Genomic DNA, 23137 nt, shown 5'->3' on the forward strand with positions numbered 1-23137 from the left:
TCATGTCACAACAATCCGTGACCATTTCTTTTTGTACTGCATTATTGACACCGGTTGGGTAGTATGTATGGGTTACCCCTTAATACTTTATAAACTTTAAACGTGAGCATATGAAATGGTGGTGTTCTCGCCCAGGCCTCATGTATCCACATAACTGAGCTCTGCAACACAATGGTGCATTAGTACAAATACTTAAGGGACAATCTAGTCTTGTTTCGCTGAGTGTAATTCACCATCTTTTGTAATGTACGCTTGTTAAAGATGAGCCACGCGGAGAGGCATAACAGCTTTCAATCGTTTAGGTCCTGCTCAGGGGAGATGATGCTTAAGTTTATGTTCACTTCCCATACCTTTGTAGATCTACAGATCAGTTGCACTTTTTTCCTGCAGCTATTCAAAACCTGTCAGTCAACCCTTTATTTGATTTTGATTAAAATCATAAAACTACACGTAAACAGCTAATACATAATAACCATGTTAAAAGTATAAAAAATACCCTAAACAACTCGATATAAAAAGAACAATTTTACATAGTAATACAATAAAGTTTATACTATTTGCAAAACATAGCCATTTGCAGAACAATTTTGTCACAATATGTAATTAAGCCCTGTTTAAAACTATCTGGTTTGGCTAATACATCATAACTTGCATAAAATAAAATTGCCAGGAGCAATTAAAGCATTCAGTGTCCAAAAGACACTTAACATAAAGGGCAGTTTTATGCTGAACATGATACAGAGAGCAGGTGTGTAGCCTGCTGCATATAAATCGTGACTGAAAAGCGTAGCTTTACTGTGGATAGTCTTTGGAGGAACGCCAGGGCAGCCCTGCACTGCCTTATCTTGGCCTGCTTCAAGAGTTGTAAGATATATATAACCACCTCAATGCGGAAGAGTATTTCCTAAAAAGGATAAAGTGCATGGTTCTCCTTACAGACAATCCATCGCAGGGACAGGCTAGAAGGGTGGCAGAAAAGATGCTGCATATCTGATACGCCACCAAAAAATGGGCAGTGTTAAGGCGTAATCGGACCAACAGGTACCTGTGCTGTGTTGTGTTTTTTATTCACCCATGAATGATATGGCTCAATACCAAGACAGGTTCTAATTTGAGCATGAGCTACAACCTTCAACAGGCCAGAGTTTTTTGCCATCCTTTCCTCTGCACATTTATCTAGGAAGGCTATCGCCAGATGTAGTCGGAAGCAGGTCCTAAAGGTGGTAGGATTCAGGAAAAGCTCTTCTAGGGCCAGCCAGCTACAGGTTTTAGGTATATATGACAGCCAAGGTAGTTTAGAGCTGTTTTCCAGAGCCAAGCAGTCAGTCAGGACTTCACGATTCAATATAGTTTCCTCCTTTGTCTATATCCTTAACCATAAAAAAAGGGTCGGCAGTCTCTCAAATTCGCTTATATGCCCAAGCCCAATTTCCAAGTCACACATACAATTGCTAGGAGATTTGGGTACAGCAAGCAGTCTTTTTATGAACCTATTTTCCGCTGCTGATCACAGATTCCCCAAACAGCGCCATAAATTGCCCCAGAGTAGCATTTTTAGCCCAATAGATTTCCAGCAAATCTTCAATTGGTTTGTGTTGTAAATGGCTATTGCTTTACTGTCATGATGTGATGGTGGAATCTCACAGCAGCGAAGCCACAAGAGCACGGTCTAGGCTTGCTGTGATGCAAGATGTCATTTTGACACAGTGGCCATCTTGACATTTCTTGGCCAACGCAGCAGAATCAGTCAGGCAAGCTTATTCAGTGTAAACAGACGGTCAGGCAAAACCTGATGCAGCGTCATCGATTCTGTAGTGCACATGGCTCATCCGGATGTGTTTGTGTGAACATGCTTCCTTGAATATAACGTGTTAATAAGCACAGCATGTTGTCGGTGATGCGCACACCCTAGACCTTTTCTGTGCATAATTGCTGATGCGCACAGCATGTGGAACAACAGCGCAGTATCGGTGATGGGCGCACCTGGTATCCTACCTAGGCTTTTTCGGTAATTCGCTCACCTTTGATCTTGGCTGTGCACTTTTTGTGATGCACACACTATCTCAGAGGTACTGTCTACTTTATTTACAGCAATATATGCATGCACTGCAGGGATCTACACACACTTCTGTAACTAAGAGAGGTTTCTTTCAAAGTACTTTGCTTTGTGTTTAGCTTGTTTTATCAGACAACATGGGGAACCTTCTGAGAGTCCACTTAGTGTGAGTACACCTGTTGTAATGTCTTCACATATCTCAATTACTCTTCCACCATGTTTTCTAGTACAAGCAGGACCACCACCAGTGCTATGGGATGATTGGAGTTTGATGTTTGACAATTATTTAGAGGCTTTAGATGGACAAGATTTCCGTGCATCTAGGAAAAAAGCATTGTTATTGAGTGTATTAGGAAATAAGGGCCAGAGAGTTTTCAGTTATTTACCTCAAGTGACCGAACAAAATGGGCAACCGATTCAGGATGTGTTAAAAGAAGCGATACCGCGATTAGAAGTTAGGTTTACCAAAGAGGATAATTTAGTGATGACAAGATATAAGTTTTATACACAACCCCAGAGGATTGATGAGTCTATTGATGAGTTTGTATCCAGACTACAAGAATTGTCAACCAAGTGTAGGTTTGGGGATATGACAGATTAACTCATCAGAGATCTGTTTATAGTGCAATGCAGATATAAAAATATACAAGAGAGGTTATGGGCTGTCAAGAATCCAATGTTCAGGGATGACATTGATATGGCTACTTAGTTGGACATTTGTATACGTGAGTTAGAAAAGAAAAGCAGGACTGTGAAGTTTCAGAAGGTGGTGCGGTGAGTTAACCAGTAGATTCTGTGTCACAACCCAGTTACAGACTTAATAAGAATTTTGCATCAGGTAGGCAACTTAATAAGGAGTGCATATGCTGTGGTAGTATCACACATACCCTCTGATTCAAAATTATGTTTGCCAATAACAAGGAATGCAGGAAGTGCGGTCGCACTGGTCATTTTGCGAGAATGTATAGAAGTAGTAGCCGCAGCAAAGTAACATCAGTTTCTGAGATAAACTAACATCCCACGGAATCTAGTGAAATAATTCCTATTGCGGGTAATCATGAAGAGTAAATGGAGGCAACGAAAAGAAAGAATCGACCTAAAGCCTCCTTTACCATCAATGGTTGTGAAGTACATTCATGGTGGATACCGGATCTATGTACACTATAATTCCTAGAAAATTATTTCAACAACTTTGGGCAATTTGTACTTTTCAACCCAAAGATATTTCCCTCGGAGGTTACCAAGGAGAAACTATTGACATTGTGGGGTTTATGGATGCACCCATCACATTTGAGGGTAGGAGTACACAGTGTATGTAGCGGATCAGGGTCTACCGATCCTGGAATGGGTGCACAATATGATTTACATATTATTTGTATTCCAAGGGCACCATCCCAGGTGATGGTGGTGGACGACAAATCTATTGTTGATATTCCTGACTCTGTTAAGCAAGTATTCAATGAGAAGTTGGGTCTATTGAATGGTTATGCTCCTAAGGTAATCCTGAAGAAAGGATCCATCCCTGTCTAACATGAACTCAGAAGGGTTCTGGTGGTGGCGCGCAATGATGTGAAAAAATTAATTCAGGAGATGTTACAATAAGGAATCATAGAACCTGTCAAGGTATCGAATTGGGTCTCCCCAGTTGTGGTCACATGGAAGTCTGATGAGCATCTTAGATTTTGTGTGGACTTGAGATCACTCAGTGAGAACACAGTGGCAGACACATACCATTGCCCAGTATTAATGAACTCCTATTGTTGTTGAAGGGTGGAAGGTATTTTTCAAAACTTGATTTATAGAGTGCATATCACTAGATAAAACTTCTTGATGAATCCAAGCATTTCACAGCATGTATTACAATGGAAGGCACATTCCAGTTTACATGCATTCGTTTTGGACCTTCTTTGGTAGCAGGCGTTTTTAAACGCATGACCTCTGAAGTTATTAATGCTTTAGAAAGCATCGTGCTTTCAAGACGATAGCTTAATCTTCGGCAAAGCCATTGAGGAACACAATGTTGTCTTAAAACAAGCTCTACAGAGAATTGCTGATGTGGGACTTGCATTAAGGAAAGATAAATGTTGTTTTTTGAAAGAGCCTATGGAATATTTAGGTTACACATTATCAGCTGATGGGGTCAAACTTAAAAATTGTTGGAGGCAATTGAATTGGCTCAGAGTACACATGGCAAAGATCAATTCAGATCCTTTATGGGTCTAATTGAATTTTGCGCAAAACTCTTCGAAATGTTTTCTGATAAAATTGCGAAGTTGAGAGTACTTCTAAGGAAAGGTCAAAACATTTTATGGATGTAAAAGCAAGAAGAGTGTTTCAAATTGATAAAGAAAGACATTTGTGAAGCTGGTATCCTGGTACCATTTGATATTGGGCTTAATTCAGTTGTGACAGTGGGAGCAAGGGCTACAGGTGTGGGTGCCATGCCCCTGCAGAAACACAAGACTGGTGAGAGAACGGTGGCCTTCGCTTCTCGCACACTAATGCTGAAAGAAATTACTCCGTTATTAAAAGAGAAGCATTAGTGGCTTTTTGAGGTGTGGAGTACTTTAGGGCTTATATTTGGGGCATGCTTTTCATTTTGAGGTCAGATCACAATCCCCTAGTTAAAATACTCCTCCATGGTGAGACTGGTAAAGGCTCTGCAAGGTTGGTGGCCAGACTCCAAAAGTATTGTTATGACATAGAACACATACAAGGTTGGAGGAACGTGCAAGCAGATTGCTTCTCCAGATTGTCTGTAGATTTTTAAAAAGGTGGATGGCCTGGTTGTAACTGATAATGAAATTGAAGGAGCTGTTCCTGTAGCTGGTGCTTTCACGAAGGAAGAGTGGTGTCAAGCTATGGATGTTGATGGAACCCTTAAAGTAGTTATGTGCCTGGTTATATCTGGGAAAAGAAGGGAGAGTTGTGCTTCTATTTTTGTACATCCATATGTCAAGTTGTTGGATGAGCGATCCATGTGTGGGAACAACATTTTGAAGAAAGGTGATAGATTTGTACCACCTGGGAACTTGAGATCCAAAATCGTAGCTATGGCCCATGAGGGTCACTTAGGGCAGAATTTGGCACAGAGGCGCCATAAAGCACAATTGCAGTGTGTGCAAGGAGGGTGACAAAAGGCTTTGGGTTTGTGCTCAGACTGTCATGAGACACATTGATGATCCAGGAAAACCCTGGAATACTGAGTGTATAGATTTAATTGGCCCCATATCTGAAATACAAAGTGATTGTAGTTTTGGGATGGTGTGTGTGGATGTTTTCTCCTAGTGGTTGCGTGTAAAATTTATGCGTAAGATCAACCACAAATGCCACAACCTGCATTTTGAGGGAAATATTTTTGGAGGAAGGAGTCCCTTCTATTCTAATTACGGACAATGGTACACAGTTAATTTCACAGGATATGAACATATTCCTACGAGAGCATGGTATTAGACATTATTTCACTTCTTTATACCATCCACAAGAAAATGGTGTTGTGGAAAGGGCCAATAGGTTGGTTAAAGGAGTCATTCAGATGGCAAGTGTTGAGAGAGCTGTTGAAGATATGATTTTAGTTTACTGTACCACCAAACCTGAAGCTACTCTTAAATCGCCATTCGAAGTGATGAGAGGGAGGATCCCGGGTAACAAATTGGTACCATTGTGGTTGAAGGATTGGGTGGAAAAAGGTGGTAACATAGCAGAAAATACGGTGGCATTCAAGGGAATGATTAAGGCAGGTGATTGGGTAAAAATCAAGATAAGCAGGGTGACAAAAGCTTTGACCAAGTTTAAAGTTTTGTTTAAAGTGAAACGTATCTGGAAGTTTCATGTGATTTTTGGAGAGTGGCGAACGATGGACCAGCGCAGAGTCGCCTTGTACCAAAAAGGTGATGCATGTCCAGCAAAGGAAGGCTAAGGTGGGAATGGTTTTATGTTGATGAAATATGGGGATTTCAGGCACAATGGAAGTTCACCTTTTGTTCCGAACAGTGGTGTGGAAAGGAGTAATGAAGAGGTGGTGAGTCGCCCTGTTGCTGTTACGAGAGAAGACAGGGTTGTAATAGGGTTTGGGGAGGATAGGAGAACCAGAGTACGTGGACCTCCTGAGTATTTGTAGGGTTGTTTGTTGATCCAGGTGAATTATAGGACCTTACAGACATGTCCTCCATTTCTTCTCTTATCTTGTTATTTTTCATTTTTATTTTCTGGGACTGTTTTTCTAGTATTTATGCTCTTTCCCCATCTCCCCTGATCTTGTCTCTCCTTATTTCAATCCGCTTTTCCCGTTTCATTGTTATAGATCTGAAGGGAAAGTGATGGCTTATTTCTTTAATGTGATGATGGAATCTCACAGCTTTGAGATTCCACTACATTATTGAAGTGTGGAGCGTTCCTTGAAGAGTAGTTGATTACTGGCCAGGAAGGCATCAGTCCACCTTCAATTGTTGTCCAGCAATACAGCATCTTACCTTCCTCATCTACGTTGTCCTGGACGTTATGATCTACAACAGTTTGCTACTCAGTCCAGTTGCAAAGCCTAAAACTGCTTCTGTACTCCTGGTTAAGGCATCTGCCCTACTGCCTTTCAAAGTATTTCAGCTAAGTCAGTCATCGAACAGTGCACCCAGATAGGGGTACGATAGAACTTTACTAATCTTGGTCATATTGACAAAGAAAGTCCTTCCGGCCCTTGCACGATGGCCAAAAAACGTAACATCAGTTTTGGACTGATTGACTAATAAATCTAAGCTAGACATAAAAATAACAAATTGGTCTAGTAGTTTCTTTAGTCCATATGCGGTTCTTGCCATCAGGATGGTCTCATCGGCGTAGGCCAAAGCCCGTATACTTTGCCTGCCTACCTTTGGGCAATCAGTGTTAGTATTCAACAAGTGCTTCTCTAAATCATTAACATAGTAAGTGAACAGAAATGGGGCCAATACGCAACCTTATTATCAGGAGCGATGTACAATACAAAGCAAACAGTTTAATGGTATTTGTGGGGATTCCACAGCACAACATTCTTAGTTTGTGCCTGTGGTCTGATGCTCAGCAGGATGGAAGTTTTCTTCTAGATGTGCTTTAGGATTACCATATTGTAAAACATTGCTTTGTCATAGTTTTTGACCATGTCCGTAGTAAAACAGTCATACCAATTTTGTTTGGATTTCTTTTTATTGGGCCTCTTTTGCTTGACATGGTCAGGATGTAGGTGGTACCCATGCGGCCTGAGATCTTACTCACAATGGTATAAATGTATTTTGATGTTAACCCCTTCCACACTCATGACGAGCTGGGCTCGTCATGAAGTAGCCTGCTCACACGCTCATGACGAGCCCAGCTCGTCATCTTGTGTGGGATTTCAGATTTCTCCGCACAGCAGGGGAATATGCTGAGCAGCCATGGGGTTAATAGTTAATAAAAAAATAAAGGGAAAAATTAAAGACCTTTTTTCCTTTGAAATTCTTGCATGTACACTTTTTGTTGCTTTATGTTAACACGAGTTTTACACATTTTTGTTGTTGTTTTTTAATAGGATGTTCTGGAGCTCTTGGAAAAGCGGGTGAAGTCCAGGTTCTCCCACCGGCAGATTCATCTCCTAAATGCTTTTAATTTTTCACAATTTCTAAAAATATTTCAAGACCAATTGAGTTTATCAGCGGAATTTCCAGACACGGCATTTGCAGAAACATGGAACCAGAATACACAGGTAAATTGGTGGACGTTTATGAATTGTGCCTCTGTGTTTCAGGGGCTTCTTAGTAACTAATTACTGATCGTATCAAAAGTAAAATCCTTTCATTTCTGTTTTGTGTTTATACTTTTCCTTTTTGCAATTCTATATTTTTGCATGTTTAATGAAAAACAGTGAGGCGGTCTCAGAGTTATTTTTGAATTATTCTCTATATTGGGTAAAAGAACCATAGTTTTTAGGTTTTGCCTGGCGAAAGCTGCGCTAATGACTATAGTAGGGGAGACAGGAACGGCCCCCGTCTATCATTGGCTAGCTCCATAAATGGAGGCTAGCCATTGGAAGACGGGCCTGTCCGTCAATGCCGGACCAGATTCGGGGGCGTTCCCGAGAATTTTAGGCTACGTCACGCTACGTCAGCCGAAAGCCAAAAATTCTCGGGAACGCCCCCGAATCTGGTAAGGCACTAGTGGCACCCCGAGCGCTCTGCCGCATCCTACTACGGTGCAAACGCTGCCTCCCTGATTGCCGCCGCTGCCCGGGGCCGAGAATAACTTGAGGACCTCGCCGGGGCCGCGGAGAGCAAGAACGAAGGAGGCTGCCCTCCCATTGGTTGAGGCGGTCGAGCCCCCTCAGTGCCGCCACGCTAGGAGTGGTTATTGAGCCGCCGCGTCATCGCTGGAGCCGCGCTGCGATTGGCCGCAGCTTCGCCACCATCGGAGGCTCGCCCTGAGAGCGGCGCATCCAGTGACTGCACAAAACACACTGCACTGCATCAGGACTGAGTACACTGCACACGAGCGCATCTGCAAGGAGGAAAAAGTCACACAAAGTAAGCATACTGCTGGGCAAGATAGCGGGAGCAAAGTGCTCCAGTGAGTGTACAGAGCACTACAGTAAAAACATCGGAACTGATTTAATTTCCAAAAATGCAGCCCATCCACTTTCTAAAGCTTCAAGGTGCAACGCTGCCACCTAGGAAACTCGTATCTCAAAAAGCCCAGGAGAAGGGACTGCTCACAGGGTGCGGTGCCCCTCTGCCGTAGCTTCGAGGGTCTACCGTACTGCTGTTGTCTTAAGATTTAATTTCGGGAAACTTCGCCGCCCGCCTGCCTGAGCTAGAGACGGGCCGCCGCGCTTCCCGCGGCGACCCGGAAGTGACTAGCCGCCCGGCCAATCCTAGCGCGGCCGGCCGGAAGTGCCCGCCCCCCCCCCCCGCAGCCCGGGGGAAGAAGGAAGACGGCAGCCCAGGAGAAGAAGTATGGCGGCCCACGCGGGGCTCCCGTGGCCTGGAGGGAGCCCCGGGAGAAGCGGAGGACGTTGCCGGTCTCCCACGCTGAAGAGGGAGACCGGAGAAGTGCCCAAGAGATTGCCGCCGTCGCAAGGAGCCCCCGCCAGAGTGCCCGGTAAGTTAAATGGGCTTTGTGTGGTTGTGTGTGGGGGGTGGCTCTGTGTGGCTGTGTGTGTGGGGGGCTCGGTGTGGGTGTGGGGGGGCTCTGTGTGTGTTTGTGTGTGTCATTTGCGAGAGATAAAGCTAGTGGCATTGTAAATGACAATGCCATTTATTTATGTTAAAAAAAAAAAACATAAATAAAAATAATGTCAAGAGCAATGCCAATAGCTCTAACTTTAACAAAGGCAAAACCATTGCATTGTAAATGCTTGTTATTTTATTTTTTTGTGGAAAAGAAGAGCTTACATTTGTATTGGTTTACGGATTTGGAATCACCTTTGCAGTCTAACGCTGCTAATGTTAAAAAATTCTCCATTTAGCAAACTCCAGGAAAAAGTACCTTTAACAGTTTCCACTCTGTTGCAGCATGCAAGAAGCCCTGCCATCAAGGAGAGAGTATAATACACGTTGTTATTCAAGGGTTTTACTGTCAAACAGTGTGTTGCATCATCGATTTACATTGAAATAGAACAGTTTGTGGCACGAAATCAAGAGGCATCTGGTGTAGGACAGATAAAGTTGTGGTTTAGTCCATCAGACCATAGGGACAGTGTTATTGAATTACTTCTAGCTTTGCCCCCACTTAAGCAACGTGTACATATCTTTCCATAATCGCCTTTGTCCACATATATTTTCTGATAGGCTTTCTATATGTTGGTAAGGGGGGAGGTGGGAAGTATGGCAAGGGGTAGCCCAAAAGCTTTTATGTAACGTTGCCTAACTTGGCATGAAGATAGAATGCATTGTGCCATTACTCAAACTTTTGCTTTGGCTTGATGTCAACTGATTTGAAAACAACCCAAGGGCAACGTGCCCAAAGTGTGTGTGTATATTTCAGCAATTTGCTTCTCCAAAGCCTCAAACCCTGTTCCCGTAAAATGTGAGCCGTCCAAACGGTATGAATAGCTGAAGGTTTGCACATCCAGAGTCTCTTGACCTGCCTGTGGAAACAAAGTGGAAAGGCCACAATGTGTGAATAGAGGGCAATACATCGCTACTGGGGAGTACTCCAACTGATCGCAAACTGGGCTGATAATTGTCCATTAATCCAGGCTGTGACTTTAGGACAGCAATACAAAGCTTGCACCCATCCTTGTAACTTCTCAAACAATGGCCTTCAAATCCATGCCTGCCCACAGAAGTCCCATTCAAACCGGTTAAATGCTTTAGCTTGTTATAAAAAGTGTAGCACAAGGGACTGCTAAATTCCACAAGCCTAGTTCAACACTATTTTTGCAGTAGTGATGTCTTGAAGTGCTTTTGAAAAATACCCGGCCCTGCTGGTTCTTCAGATCCAATGTACCAACCATTAAACGCAAACAACAAGCAAGTATGTTAACGTCAAAGTTGGTGTCCTCTTAAAAAAAAAAAAAAAAAAATAAGAATCTGTGAATGCTGCTGTTCTAGAGAGCAAGGAGACAAAAAAAAACATTTTATCGATTTTATTTATGTCGTCTTGAATAGCAAAATACTTTCCTTTTCGCCATCCACCTGCCAGCATCCTGAATAGTACAGGCATATTGTCCAAACTATACAGAATAGATGGTTGACTCACCTTGATCTCAAACCCTCCCATCTTTTCTCCTATAATGTAAGTTTACACTGTACATTTATTGTACAAGTTCCCTTGTGCAAATTAACTACTGTTGCATAAGTTACGACTTTGCCGTAACTCTACCAGGGATGCCTGCCCACCCAAGGGTGACATGGGGTGAATTTGGTTCAATGCACCCGCAATTCATGGGAAAGACCATTTATTGTAACCCCAAAACACTATTCAATGTGTAAATGACATAGAAGTATTGCTTCTGGATGCTAACAATCCCATGAAGGGATCAGGGGCTTTATCAGCTTCAGGCAAGCTGTAGCATCCACAAAGAACGAAGAATGCTTGCTAGCAGGTGAGACTGTCTTAGGCAGAATCACAGGTGATAATCTGGGCAAAGGGCCTCCCCTGACAAATGTTCAATTGGCAGTCCTTATATTCTAAATCTTATGTCAGAAAATTCTAATTTCTTATAAGTTGAGGAAAGTCCGACAGTGTATGTGCCTCAAGGTATGTGTCCCAGACAGTTCTTTATACAAATATAAGGCAAAAGGACATCAATTCAGACTACATTATTTTGGTTATATGTCTGTATGTGTTCTTATTTAACCTGGATATGATGGGAAGTAGACATTTGACCCAGACAAATGTCGCATTAGATGTTGTATCTATGTCATTAATTGAAGCACTTGATGCCATCACAGTTCTTAAAAAGATAAGGTATGGCGACACCTGCGTTTAAAGGCAGACATGACCATGATTCTGCATAAATGGGGGAATATGGCGGTTTCCCTTGTTAAGGAAGATGGCAGCCTCCGTGAACTAAGATGGAGTCTGGGACTACATGAATTGGGAGTCGAACTTTAGGGACTTTACATCATTATGATGTTTTATATGCTTTCTTTTATAAATGGCTGCCATGCATCTGTAAGGCAACATTTTCTTACCTGTTCTGTGTGGAGCACTGTGCTCCTCTCTGGGGCTAGGTCAGTGATGTGTATGAACCCCAATAAGTGAATAAAATGTGAATACTTTAAAGGATATGAACGTGGCCAAGAAGTGTTCACACAAACCTGCTTTCCCAGAGCTCTGAAAGAAAGATTTAATAGATTGCCTTGAGGAACACTTGGTAAGTACACTGACAGTAGGTGCTTTGTTTGGAGGGAAAAATGTATTGTTGGCTAATTGAGGGACGCTGTATTTGAGATATTGTAGAGAGTTGATTTGAGAACAAGCCAACTGTTATTGGAGCATGAGAATTTTCAGGGCACTCTTTAAAATTCTTCTCAGGAGAAGTACTGCCTAGGTGTGAAGCTGATTCAACTTAGCACTGAAAACAGTACAACACCTTATACGTCCTGACTGAAAGGCAACCCAAGGAATTTGGCGCTGTCTTTTGCTATTTTAGGAGCACTTTGAAATGGGCAATAAAGCAAGAGACACACACAATGAAGAGAGACACTGAGAGTTTGGGGGACAGTTTGAAGAGATACATGGGACCCCAGGCAAGACAACGAGGGGGACAAGGAAACTCAATAGAAAATTCTTATCTATTTTCCTCGTTTTGGAATGATTTAATTTCGGCTTTTATTCTTTTTCCCTTTATATTCTTGCTACCCCGTCCCTAAACTTAACTCTCTCCAGTTTCTCTTCCTCCCCCCACACTTCCCATCTCTAGACCAAACACCCCTCCTACATATTTTGGCTAGGGAAATCACATATGGTTCTCCTTTTACCCTCTTGTTACCCTTTGATCCTCCCCATTTATTTATTTATTTTATTTATTTATTTATTTTTTACATTTGTACAGCGCGAACAAATGCCCTTGGGCGTCTCGGCGCTACAGATTCAGTGCTAAATACAGAGGCTAGGTTTACTGATTAACTGGTTTACTGTACCCCCTTCCTCTCCCCTTATCTCGACTGGTCCTTAGGTTGCACACTTCACAATTGAAATATGCGGCATGAGTCACCTAACTTCGATGCTGCAGGCACCTCCCACTTTTAGGGAGGAGGGTCCTACGATGTATCTTGTTGTCATGTTTAACAACTTCCACAGGTGGACTCCATTTTGAGGGTCGAATATTGCGCATCATTTTGTCACTTAAATGTGAAAAGTTTAGTTTAATTGCTTTTGATCAAATGTATTATTTTGGAATTCGGGTAATTACGCTTCAGACTGCTCCATGTTTGAGCATGATCAGAGCATGAATTGAATCTCGTATACCTATTGGCACCACCGTTTTGCTTTGGTAGATGCTGGCATGTACGAACCCTTAGAGATTGTATTCAGAACAAAACGTTCTTGTGATATACTTTTCGTTGTTTTAAGTTTTAGCGAGAATAAAATCATCCATTTCTAGGCATGTTATGCAAGTTATACCTCTAGGTTGTCCTTTAAGTGCAAGACGAGATATGTTCCTCTTCTTTTCAATGACTGTTATTTAGGCATTGCTTCTTACCTTACTCTCTTAGATTTGTAATTAAAATGCAATATTTTGTTATTGTTAAAGGCTGATTAAATAAAGAACTTCAATGATTGTGAAATACTTGACGATGGTTGTGGTAACAAGGACATCAAAAGGATGTGAAATCGAAAGCTTTTTAGCAGAAAATAAATATTTACTATATATTAGGCTATCTGTTTAGATTTGTTTAACACTGCATTCAGGGCAATTCAATGTATATTACCCAGTTTATTCATTTAAAAAAGGTTATTAATCTTCTGGTAATTTAGCAGTGTTTCTTGTACTCGTGTCTTTAGTTTTAGATATTTTTATGCTCCTATTGGAAGATGTAAATATGATTTCATTGTTGACATACTTTTCCTGCTCCATCTGTGATGAAGTGGATCACGGTTTCAAGGAGATCTCATTTGTGACTGTCCTTAGTACAACGTAGCTTTGGAACCCAGTGAAGATAAATGCACATCGTCTTGAGTTGACTGAAAAAGGAAAATATACACTTTTGTAAAAATTCGTCAGTTTGAACCATTGACCTCCAGTTTTAAACCATGACAATTATAAAACATTTACAAACAAGCTTACTGCCACGTCTGGCTCCTTAAGCGCCAGGATGCACAGCCCAGAAAGTTCTCAACAAAATGAGCCATCTTCTTACTTTTCCCAGACTTTATTAAATTTTTTGTCCATTAGTGTTTCAGTTTCATTTACAATTTTTTCTCTTCTGTTTCAACAGGCACCATATGGCTTTCATTGAACATGCTGCAATTCCTTGTTCCTCATAGCTCAATATAGCACACAAAACCCAATGCATTTTGGGTATGAATGCCCTTCCTCAGGGGAAACTATAATATAATCTGAAAGAGACAATTAGTTATGGATTCCTCACCTTAGAATTACCCCCAGGTATCAGACTGGATCTGTAAAAAATATTCTTCAGCAGTACCTCTGCACGTCGGTAGGTGGCGTCAATCGACTCTGCGTTGTCGTTGGCGTCGTCGTCAGTGGAATGACGTCGCGGTATCTACTTAGACGCCGCCCCTGCATGCTGATGTCAGTTCTTTCTTTTTCCGCTCTAGCCATCGCAGATCCCGAGAGAGCGGTTCCTCAAGTCAGTTTTTGACTCTATTTTGTGACATTTTGTTGATGTCTTTTTGAGTCGTTATGACTCCTGGTGCACAGGGATGTCGTCTCTGCGGACCGGCTTCAAGCCTTGTGACTCCTGTCACAAGTTGATGTTGGTGACGGACCCCCATCTTGTGTGCTTCTGGTGCCTGGAGCGCGACCATGACCCAAAGTCGTGCTCCGATTGCCGGGCCATGGCCCCGAAGTCTTTGCGGGAGCAGTCCCGAAAGCTTCTGGAGGCCCGGCAGTCGGCTCCACGTTGTTCAAGGTCACAGTTGAGAGAGAGGTCGCCGTACCGGTCGCGGAGCCATCACCACCACTCCTAGTCAAAGTCTTTGTCTTCGGGTAAGTCTAAGCACAAAAAGAAGGCACTGTCACTTTTTGCGTTCAGTCAGTCGCAGGATGTGGGTGGTAGTTGCCAGGCTCCGCCCGCGGAGCCTGTTGGGTCGACCCCAAGCCTCCCTCCCTGTCGGGAGCCTGGGCGACCCCTGCCCAACTTCCTAGTTTTTATGAAGCCCTCCATTCTATTTTTGGGCAGCCCGACTCCGCCAGCGTGCCTTCGGGCCCCGCGGAATTGGCTGGGGGCTCTTGGCCTTCGATGCCTTCGGCTCTGGCACCGCAGGGGCCCCAGGGCCCCAGGGATCCAGGCCTGGATCTGGATCGGCCCCGGTCAACCTCGTGACACCTCCATGGACCCGGCCTCCCCCTCAATGTAAACACTGTGCCGAACCGACATTGCCCGACGTTGAGACCGGCGCCGACCAGTACTTTTGTACCCCTGTTCTCCCCTGGTGTTCCCTATTGCCCTGAGTGGCTACCAGGGGAGGGTGAGAAGGACTGGGAGGGGTCTGTGGACCCTCTGGCAGACCAGTCGGAAGAACTGGACTGGAGAGAGTAGTTGGGTGAGGCCAGTGTGCTGAACACTTCCTCAGACCGTGGCATGCTTTCCCCCCCTACTGTGGCTATGGAGGAGGATGAGTCAGACGCAGTGGTGTTGCGTAGAGCGGCTGAGGCCTTAATCCCTTCACCGCGGGGGTAATTCCCCTACGGCGCGGGGGAAAGGGGAGGGCTGCGGTGCTCCTGACCAGCTCGTCATGAGGCACAGTGGAGCTGTGCTCATGACGAGCTGGGCTCGTCACGACTCCGCCCACTGATTGCTTCTCCCGCACAGGCGGGGAATAAATTGCACGTGGAAGTGCCGCGGCCGTGATGTGCACAGCTCCACTGTTCCTCATGACGAGTTGGGCTCGTCATAAGCATGGAAGAAGTTAAACCTCAAGCTTCCTATGGTGGCAGTTAGACTAACCTCCTGACCAAGGTGCTTCAACTGGCAGCAGCCTCTTCGGAGCCCTGCTGCCGTTCAATGAGGCCCTTATGGACATCCTTTCGGGCACGTGGTTCAAGCCCAACACAGGGGCTTCTGTGGACAGGATGATTGCCCAACGCCACCGCACAACATCAGGCTACCCCATTTTCCTCACCCAACACCCCACCCCTGGGAGCTTGGTGGTCCAAGCCTCGACTTCCAAGGGTGCATTCCCTACCACCCCCCCTGATAGGGATCCATCTTGGGAAGAAAATGTTTTATTCCTCCAGCTTAGGACTGCGGTCGGTGAACACCGCATGTCTCTTGGGCCATTACTCCCACTCTGTGTGGGACACGGTCACGCAGGTGCTGCCACAGTGCCGGGAGGAGGCCCGGGCAGTGGCCGCGGGGAGGGATGCAGAAACTTTTGCCATCTGATATGGGCTGGACACCGCCTACTCGCTAGGCAGGACGATTTCCATGTCAGTAGCCCTTAGACGCTACATCTGGCTGAGGTCCACTGGCTTTTCGGGTGATGTCCAAGCTACACTTTTGGACATGCCCTTTGATAGCTGTCGCCTGTTCGGCGACAAAGCAGACTACGCGCTCTAGCGATATAAGGATTCCAGGACTATGGCCAGATCCTTGGGCCTCGCTTCCATCCTCTCGACCGCGCAGTCTGCTTTTCAACCCTTTCGTGGCTACGGAAGGGGTGTCCCGCCATGTTCCACCCAGAGCCACAGGCCTGCACAAGCTGTTCAGCCTCTCCGTGGCCAGGGACGTGGGACCCACCGTCGTGGGTCTGGGAGCCAGCGGGCAGGCTAGTCCACCAGCGCCCCCTCTGCAACAGCCTCCAAGCCCTCCTAGTCTGACCTTTCAGGGCTACCAATCGCCAGTGGGCGGGAGGATTCGCCATTACCTCCCCCACTGGCTCAACATCACTTCGGACAGGTGGGTTTGGAAGATAGTCCGAAGGGGCTACTCCCTCTCCTTCAAGACTACCCCTCCATCCATGCCACCTCAATTCCATCGCATGTCGGAGGATCACCTGGCCCTTCTCCAACAGGAAGTTACGGCTCTCTTGGCCAAGGGAGCCCTTGAGCGAGTTCCTGCCCAAAAAGTAGGTTGTGGTTGTTATTTTCACTACTTTCTGGTGCCCAAGAAGTACAAAGGCCTGTGTCCTATCTTAGATCTCAGGAACGTCAACCGCTTCCTCCGGAATGTGAAGTTCAAAATATTGACACTGGCTCAGGTCCTGTCTGCCCTCGACCCTGGAGACTGGATGGTAGCGTTGGACTGACAGGACGCTTATTTTCACATCCCCGTCCGGCCGACCCATCGGCGTTACCTACGGTTCACGGTAGGCCACGAGCACTTTCAGTTTAGCGTGCTCCCCTTTGGCTTTTTACCAGTGCCCCTTGGGTGTTCACAAAGGTGATGGCGGTGGTCGCAGCTCATCTGCGCAGATCAGGGGTTGCAGTCTTCCCCTATCTCGACGACTAGCTGTTGAAGGCGGGCTTGCCTCAGGCTGTCGTCCCCCACCTCCAGACTACGGCCAACCTCCTGCATTCGCTGGGGTTCACCATCAATGTGCCGAAGTCACACCTGATTCCCTCTCAGAAGCTCCTTTTCATCGGAGCTGTTCTGGACAAAGCGCAGTTTCGGGTTTATCCTCTCAAGCAGCGAGTCCGGGATATTCGGGCTATGATTCTGATCTTTCAGCCTCTATACCAGGTTTTGGTCAGAATGACTCGGAGGCTACTGGGCATCATGGCCTCCTGCATCCTGCTCATGGACTATGCCAGGTGGCATATGCAGACTCTGCACTGGAACCTGAAGTTACAGTGGACACAGCATCAGGGGAATCTTTCCGATTGCGTCCAGATCTCGGAGGGCACTGCACGTCAATTGCTGTGGTGGCTAACGAACCAGGATTGGGTCAACAGCAGCCACCAGTGGATGATGGTTCACGAATGGCGTCTTCACTCGGAGGGGTGCAAGGTCTCTTTCAACAGTGGGGAGAGCCTTTGTTAGATCTATTCACCACCGCAATGTCAGCAGTTCTGCGTGTTGGTATTTCCAAGGCGGCACTCGCTCGCCTTTCCGCCTATACCACTTCTACCAAGAGTGCTGAAGAAGATCAAGCACAACCGGGCCCAATTCATTCTATTAGCACCGGCCTGGGTTCGAAGAGTATGGTATCCCGAGCCATGGCCATCGAGCCTCCGAGCAGACTGCCCCTTTGGGAGGATCTTCTGTCGCTGCAGCAGGGGACGGTCCTCCACCGGAACCTGTCCAGCCGCCACCTCCTTGTGTGGAGTTTGAGCGGCGACAGTTGACCGCTTTCGACCTTCCTTCCGAAGTCTGTAACGTTATCTTGGCATCCAGGCATCCCTCTACCAAAACGCTATACGCCTGTAGATGGAACAAATTTGTGGCATGATATTTATTTATTTATTTATTTATGCATTTTTATATAGCGCGGACTTTACCCGAAGGCGTCAGAGCGCTTCACAATAGGAACAGAACTGATACATGAGGAGAACATTACACGTGAACAGATTACAAAAGCAGACGTTAAGTTACATAAGGTAAAGTGACAATTGTGAGAAAACAAAATACATGAGGTAGCAAAAAGTGCACAGGATCAAAAAAAGTGATAAGTGTGCAGGTTACAAGAGAAAACAAAGTACAATTAGAGGTATAATACTGCAATATATGCTAGACACTCAGGCACAAGAACAAACGTTACGTAGGCAATGGTGGCCCTTGTGCAAGTATGAAAGGCAAACAAAATGTGAGAGGTAGCAAACCGTGTGTTACAAGGGAAAAGAGGTGTGTTCATGTTACAAAAGAGTATCAAACACATGTACAAGGATAATACTGCAATAAATGGCAGACACTCCAACCACAAGAACACACTGGGAAGGCACTTCCATAGTCATGGAGAGTAGAATTTTCAGTAATAGGAGGTCTTCCTTCAGATAATAGAGAGTAATAGAGATAATAGAGAGATAAATGATGCGCAGCAAAGGCTATGGATCCCCTTTCTGTACCACTTTCAGGGGTTCTCCTCTACATTCTTTTTTTTGGCCCATCAGGGCGCTGCTCTGGGCACTCTAAAAGGCTATCTTTCGGCCATTTCGGCCTTTCTTCAGCTTCCTGATCAGCCTTCTCTTTTCAAGTCCCCTATTGTAAATCGATTCCTAAAGGGCATTACCCACATGTTTCCTCCAATTCCTTTCGTAATGCCCCAGTAGGACATGAACCTGGTTCTGACCACCTTATGTGCGCTCCTTTCGAGTCGCTACATAACTGTCCTCTCAGACTTCTGACACTTAAAACTGCCTTTCTGGTCGCCATCACCTCTGCTCGCAGTGTGAGAGCTTCAGGCTCTTTCTTCCAAACCTCCTTTTTTGGCTGTTCATCCAGACATAGTTGTCCTTCGGACTATGCCTTCTTTCCTTCCCAAAGTGGTTACCTCTTTCCACATAGGACAGAGCATCACTTTGCCCACCTTCTTCCCGCCCCGCATCATCCTAAGATGAGGAGAAGCTCCACCGTCTGGATCCAAAACATGTCTTTTCATTCTATCTGGATCGCACAAAACAATTCTGGGTGGATGACCAGCTGTTTGTTGGTAATGTGGGCGCCAAGAAAGGTCGGGCCGTGCAAAAATAAACCATCTCTCGATGGGTCATTCTTTGCATCAAAATCTACTATTCCTTAGCGACAAAGGAACCTCCAATGGGGTTGCATGCCCATTCCACCAGGGCGACGGCAGCTACTACTGCTTTGGGACATGGAGCCCCCCTTCATGACATCTGCCGGGCAGCTATGTGGGCTTCATTGCACACGTTTACAAAACACTACTGCCTGGACACCCAAGTCCAGAGAGACAGCTTCTTTGGCCGTTCAGTTCTCCAGGACTTTCTGGTATGAACTTGGTTCGCAGTCCCACCTCCGGTGTTGATATTGCTGGGGTATCTATTCTAAGGTGAGGAATCCATAACTAATTGTCTCTTTCAGATGAACAGGTTACTTACATTTGGTAACAATAAATCTGGTAGAGACATAGATTAGTTATGGATTCCTCACAGCCCACCCATCTGCCCCGTTCTGCGAACTGACTTCTTGGGTAATGGACTTAGTTTTGTGCACCAGTGGTCAGTGTCTTGCATGGCTCTGTGCTTCTGGCGTGGAATGTCGTTTAAAGAACTGGCGTCACCGCAGGGGTGGCGTCTAAGTAGATACCGCAACATAATTCTGGCAGCCATGACACCAACGATGAACGCGGAGTCAACCAGTGCCACCTACCGACTGCTGAAGAAAAAATTCTCCGGATCCAGTTTGACGCCTGGGGTAAATCTAAGGTGAGAAATCCATAACTAATCTATGTCTCCTACAGATATATCGTGACCGAAGGTAAGTAACTTGTTCATTAACAAGCTTGAACACAATGACATCCAACAGGATTGTCTATTGCTGCACATTTTGTCCCTCAAATAGGGTGTTACCAGACTGTGAAAAGGCTTCACATGTCGAAAATAAAACTAAGTAAACCATGCAAAGAACCCAAATAAGATTCCTATCATGCATGTCTGCATTAAGAAATGTATACCCGTGCTCTGTGCAACTTCTTGCATTATCTATGCTGAGTCTGCTTACACCTCGGATGTGTGCCATCCACTCTCTTGTCCAAATCTAATAGCCAAGTGAATACTGATGTGTTTACCTGCAACTAAATGAGCACTCCAAAACCTTCCACTCCCAGTTGTGTCTCAAAGTGATCATGCGCAGGTCAAACCTGTGTTTTTCAAAAGTAGAGAAACCTTGTGATCCTTTCATGCCACATGATATTGGAAAACAAAAAAGTGAATGCACCCAAAACTATATCACCTGAAATTCTTTTACAACCACCTAATGCAATGTACTTGTCCCCAACAACAGACTAATAATACAAAAAGTTTAACACAAATTGCGTAATGCCAATAGTCCAACCCATAATAAATGTGATTATGAATGTGTATTGTATGAGGAAAATCAATATGGCACCTGTTGAAACAGAAGTGAAACAATTGTGAATAAATCTGGAACACTAATGGACAAACAATTGATTAAAGTCTGAGTAAAGTAATAAGATGGGTGAATTTGCTTAACTGTGGACTTTCTAGGTTGTGCATCCTGGCGCTTAAGGAGCCAGACGTGGCTGTGGCTTGTTTGCAGATATTCATGCGCACGGGCGGAGTGCGTTCTAGGTTTGCATGCCATGTATACTTGCCTTTGAGCATCATAAACTGTTGAAAATGATTGGAAACAACGATGGGAGCACACTGCTAGCCTCTCCTCCGGATCGCCCTCTGCATTCTGGTATATGCAGTGCGTATAACTTGAAGAGTTTGGGAAAAAGTTTGGGAGTGTTTCACCAAAGTTGGTGCAAGTAAGTACTTGACATTTCCAGAATATCTAGACACGAGACATGGCTCGTGTTTCGGGATAGTATCCCTCATCAGTAGAGAAAAGTTCTGGGGTGGTTGAGAAGGCCGCCAAACAACCGTCACAGGCTTTGTTGCCTCTTAGGCGCGCAGGTGCATCTCCAAAAGCAGAGGGGCGATCCGGAGGAGAGGCTAGCAGTGTGCTCCCATCGTTGTTTCCTGTTAAAAGGGCTCCTGTGAGCCCCCAAGCTGACAAGCTTTTGGAGAGGCACCTGCGCGCCTAAGAGGCAACGAAGCCTGTGACGGTTGTTTGGCGGCCTTCTCAACCACCCCAGAACTTTTCTCTACTGATGAGGGATACTATCCCGAAACACGAGCCATGTCTCGTGTCTAGAGATTCTGGAAATATCAAGTACTTACTTGCACCAACTTTGGTGAAACACTCACAAACTTTTTCCCAAACTCTTCAAGTTACACGCACTGCATATACCAGAATGCAGAGGGGCGATCCGGAGGAGAGGCTAGCAGTGTACTCCCATCGTTGTTTCCTGTTGAAAATGATTAACCATCGAGTGCACTCCACAATGTTGTGGTATGATTATGAAACATTGCCAAATAGAAGGGGTGTCCAACGCAGGTCTACAGGGATTGCAGCTGTGCTAGATTTTCAGGGCCGTGCTAGATTTTCAGGCTATCAATTGTAATGTAAATCGTTCAATTTAGATTCATTATTTGTATATTTGTCTCTTCTGCGTTAACTCTGGATCTTCATTGGGTACCCCTTCATCAAAAGGCATACATCGTATCAAGTCGGGGCATTAAATGGTAGGGGCATTAAATGGTAGGGGCATTAAATGGAAAGAGACCTTGTGTTAATGAAGTTAGTAATATCCAGTCTAGGTGCAGAATGTTCATTTACAGTAAACGCTCAAGTAATGCAGAAATGGCACTAAAACCTGTGTTAACTGCTTGAGTCTTCTACGTTATAAATGTGGGGTCTGAAATATGGAATGCATTTATCTTTGAAGAGTTGGCTCTTGATCCAGTGCCCATGTTCTCATTCGTTAGTTACATATAGAGTCTGAATGTTTCAGTTGTAGCATTCTATTTTTAAATGATAGCCAATAGCATCACCAGCAAATCTTTTTCCTGTTTTTGCTTTTTCCTGAAAGTAATCAGAAAAATGACATTCACCATAAAAGCCTTATATCCTTCTTATTTCTTTGATACAGGCTCTGTTGGAAAATAAGACGGTGGAAGATGTGCTGCAAAAACACTTCAATTGCACAAAAGATCTGCGGTCTCTCCATATGTTGTTGGTTAGTAGCCACTGCAAATTTAAATATTTTCAGGACATTTCTGGAAATTTCCGATCAGTTTTACTAGACTTCCACAGGAGAAGTATCACTGCTACTTAAATTCTATTTCAATGCTACCTTGTAGCTCTCTGTTCCGTGTGACATCATCAGCCATTTTTGAGTATTTAGCCAACAGCCCACATTATTCTCAGGCCAGTAGTCTCACTTTCAATACTGTAACTTCTAAATTAATCTTTGGCAGCCTTGACAAAGTAGATCAGCATCTCGTGTTAGATTGTATTGCACAAGTAATGAAACAGTACATTGCTACTGCTGGTGTTGTCCACGAAGTGCTTGAAGACGTGCTTAATGGAAAGTGTGCGGATAGTGTGACCTTGTGAGAAACGGTTGGTGCTGCATAGTAGAGCTGAAGATGTACACCAGTCTTGGTCCTGCGTGTTTGGGACTGTGTGTAGGCAGATCTGTGATGCAACGGAGTACCTGATTGATAGATGACTATTTTAATAATACGCGCATCCACTAAGTGGTCCATGGGCATTCTATGATAGACTCTTACTCTGCGAATGGGAGGTGTTTGACTAGTTGTTGGTACATTCATGAAACCTAAATAATGGCAGGGTACTGAATTGTCTGGGGTGGTGAGTGAGATGTTAAGGGGGAACAGTCATTCCTTAATTGCTCTTTGGTGCTGGGAGAGGCGCAAGTAGTGGATGTCTAAAGGCAGTGCTGGATGTAAATAGA

The 23137-nt window shown here is 44.7% G+C and overlaps 1 protein-coding gene across 5 annotated transcripts in view; it reads left to right on the forward strand.

Annotated features, from left to right (window-relative positions):
* The window catches only part of ORC4 (origin recognition complex subunit 4), a 249980-nt gene that overhangs the window by 167247 nt on the left and 59596 nt on the right, over nt 1–23137 (forward strand). For 4 of the 5 annotated variants that reach the window (XM_078681765.1, XM_078681769.1, XM_078681767.1 and 1 more), the window contains 2 exons: nt 7596–7769; nt 22310–22396. In XM_078681765.1, coding sequence (XP_078537891.1) covers nt 7596–7769; nt 22310–22396 — 261 coding nt within the window. The remainder of the gene's footprint in view (nt 1–7595; nt 7770–22309; nt 22397–23137) is intronic. The other variant, XM_078681768.1, reaches the window with a different exon arrangement.

Source organism: Lissotriton helveticus, chromosome 3_1 (genome assembly GCF_964261635.1).
Source record: "Lissotriton helveticus chromosome 3_1, aLisHel1.1, whole genome shotgun sequence".
Classification (NCBI taxonomy): domain Eukaryota; kingdom Metazoa; phylum Chordata; class Amphibia; order Caudata; family Salamandridae; genus Lissotriton; species Lissotriton helveticus.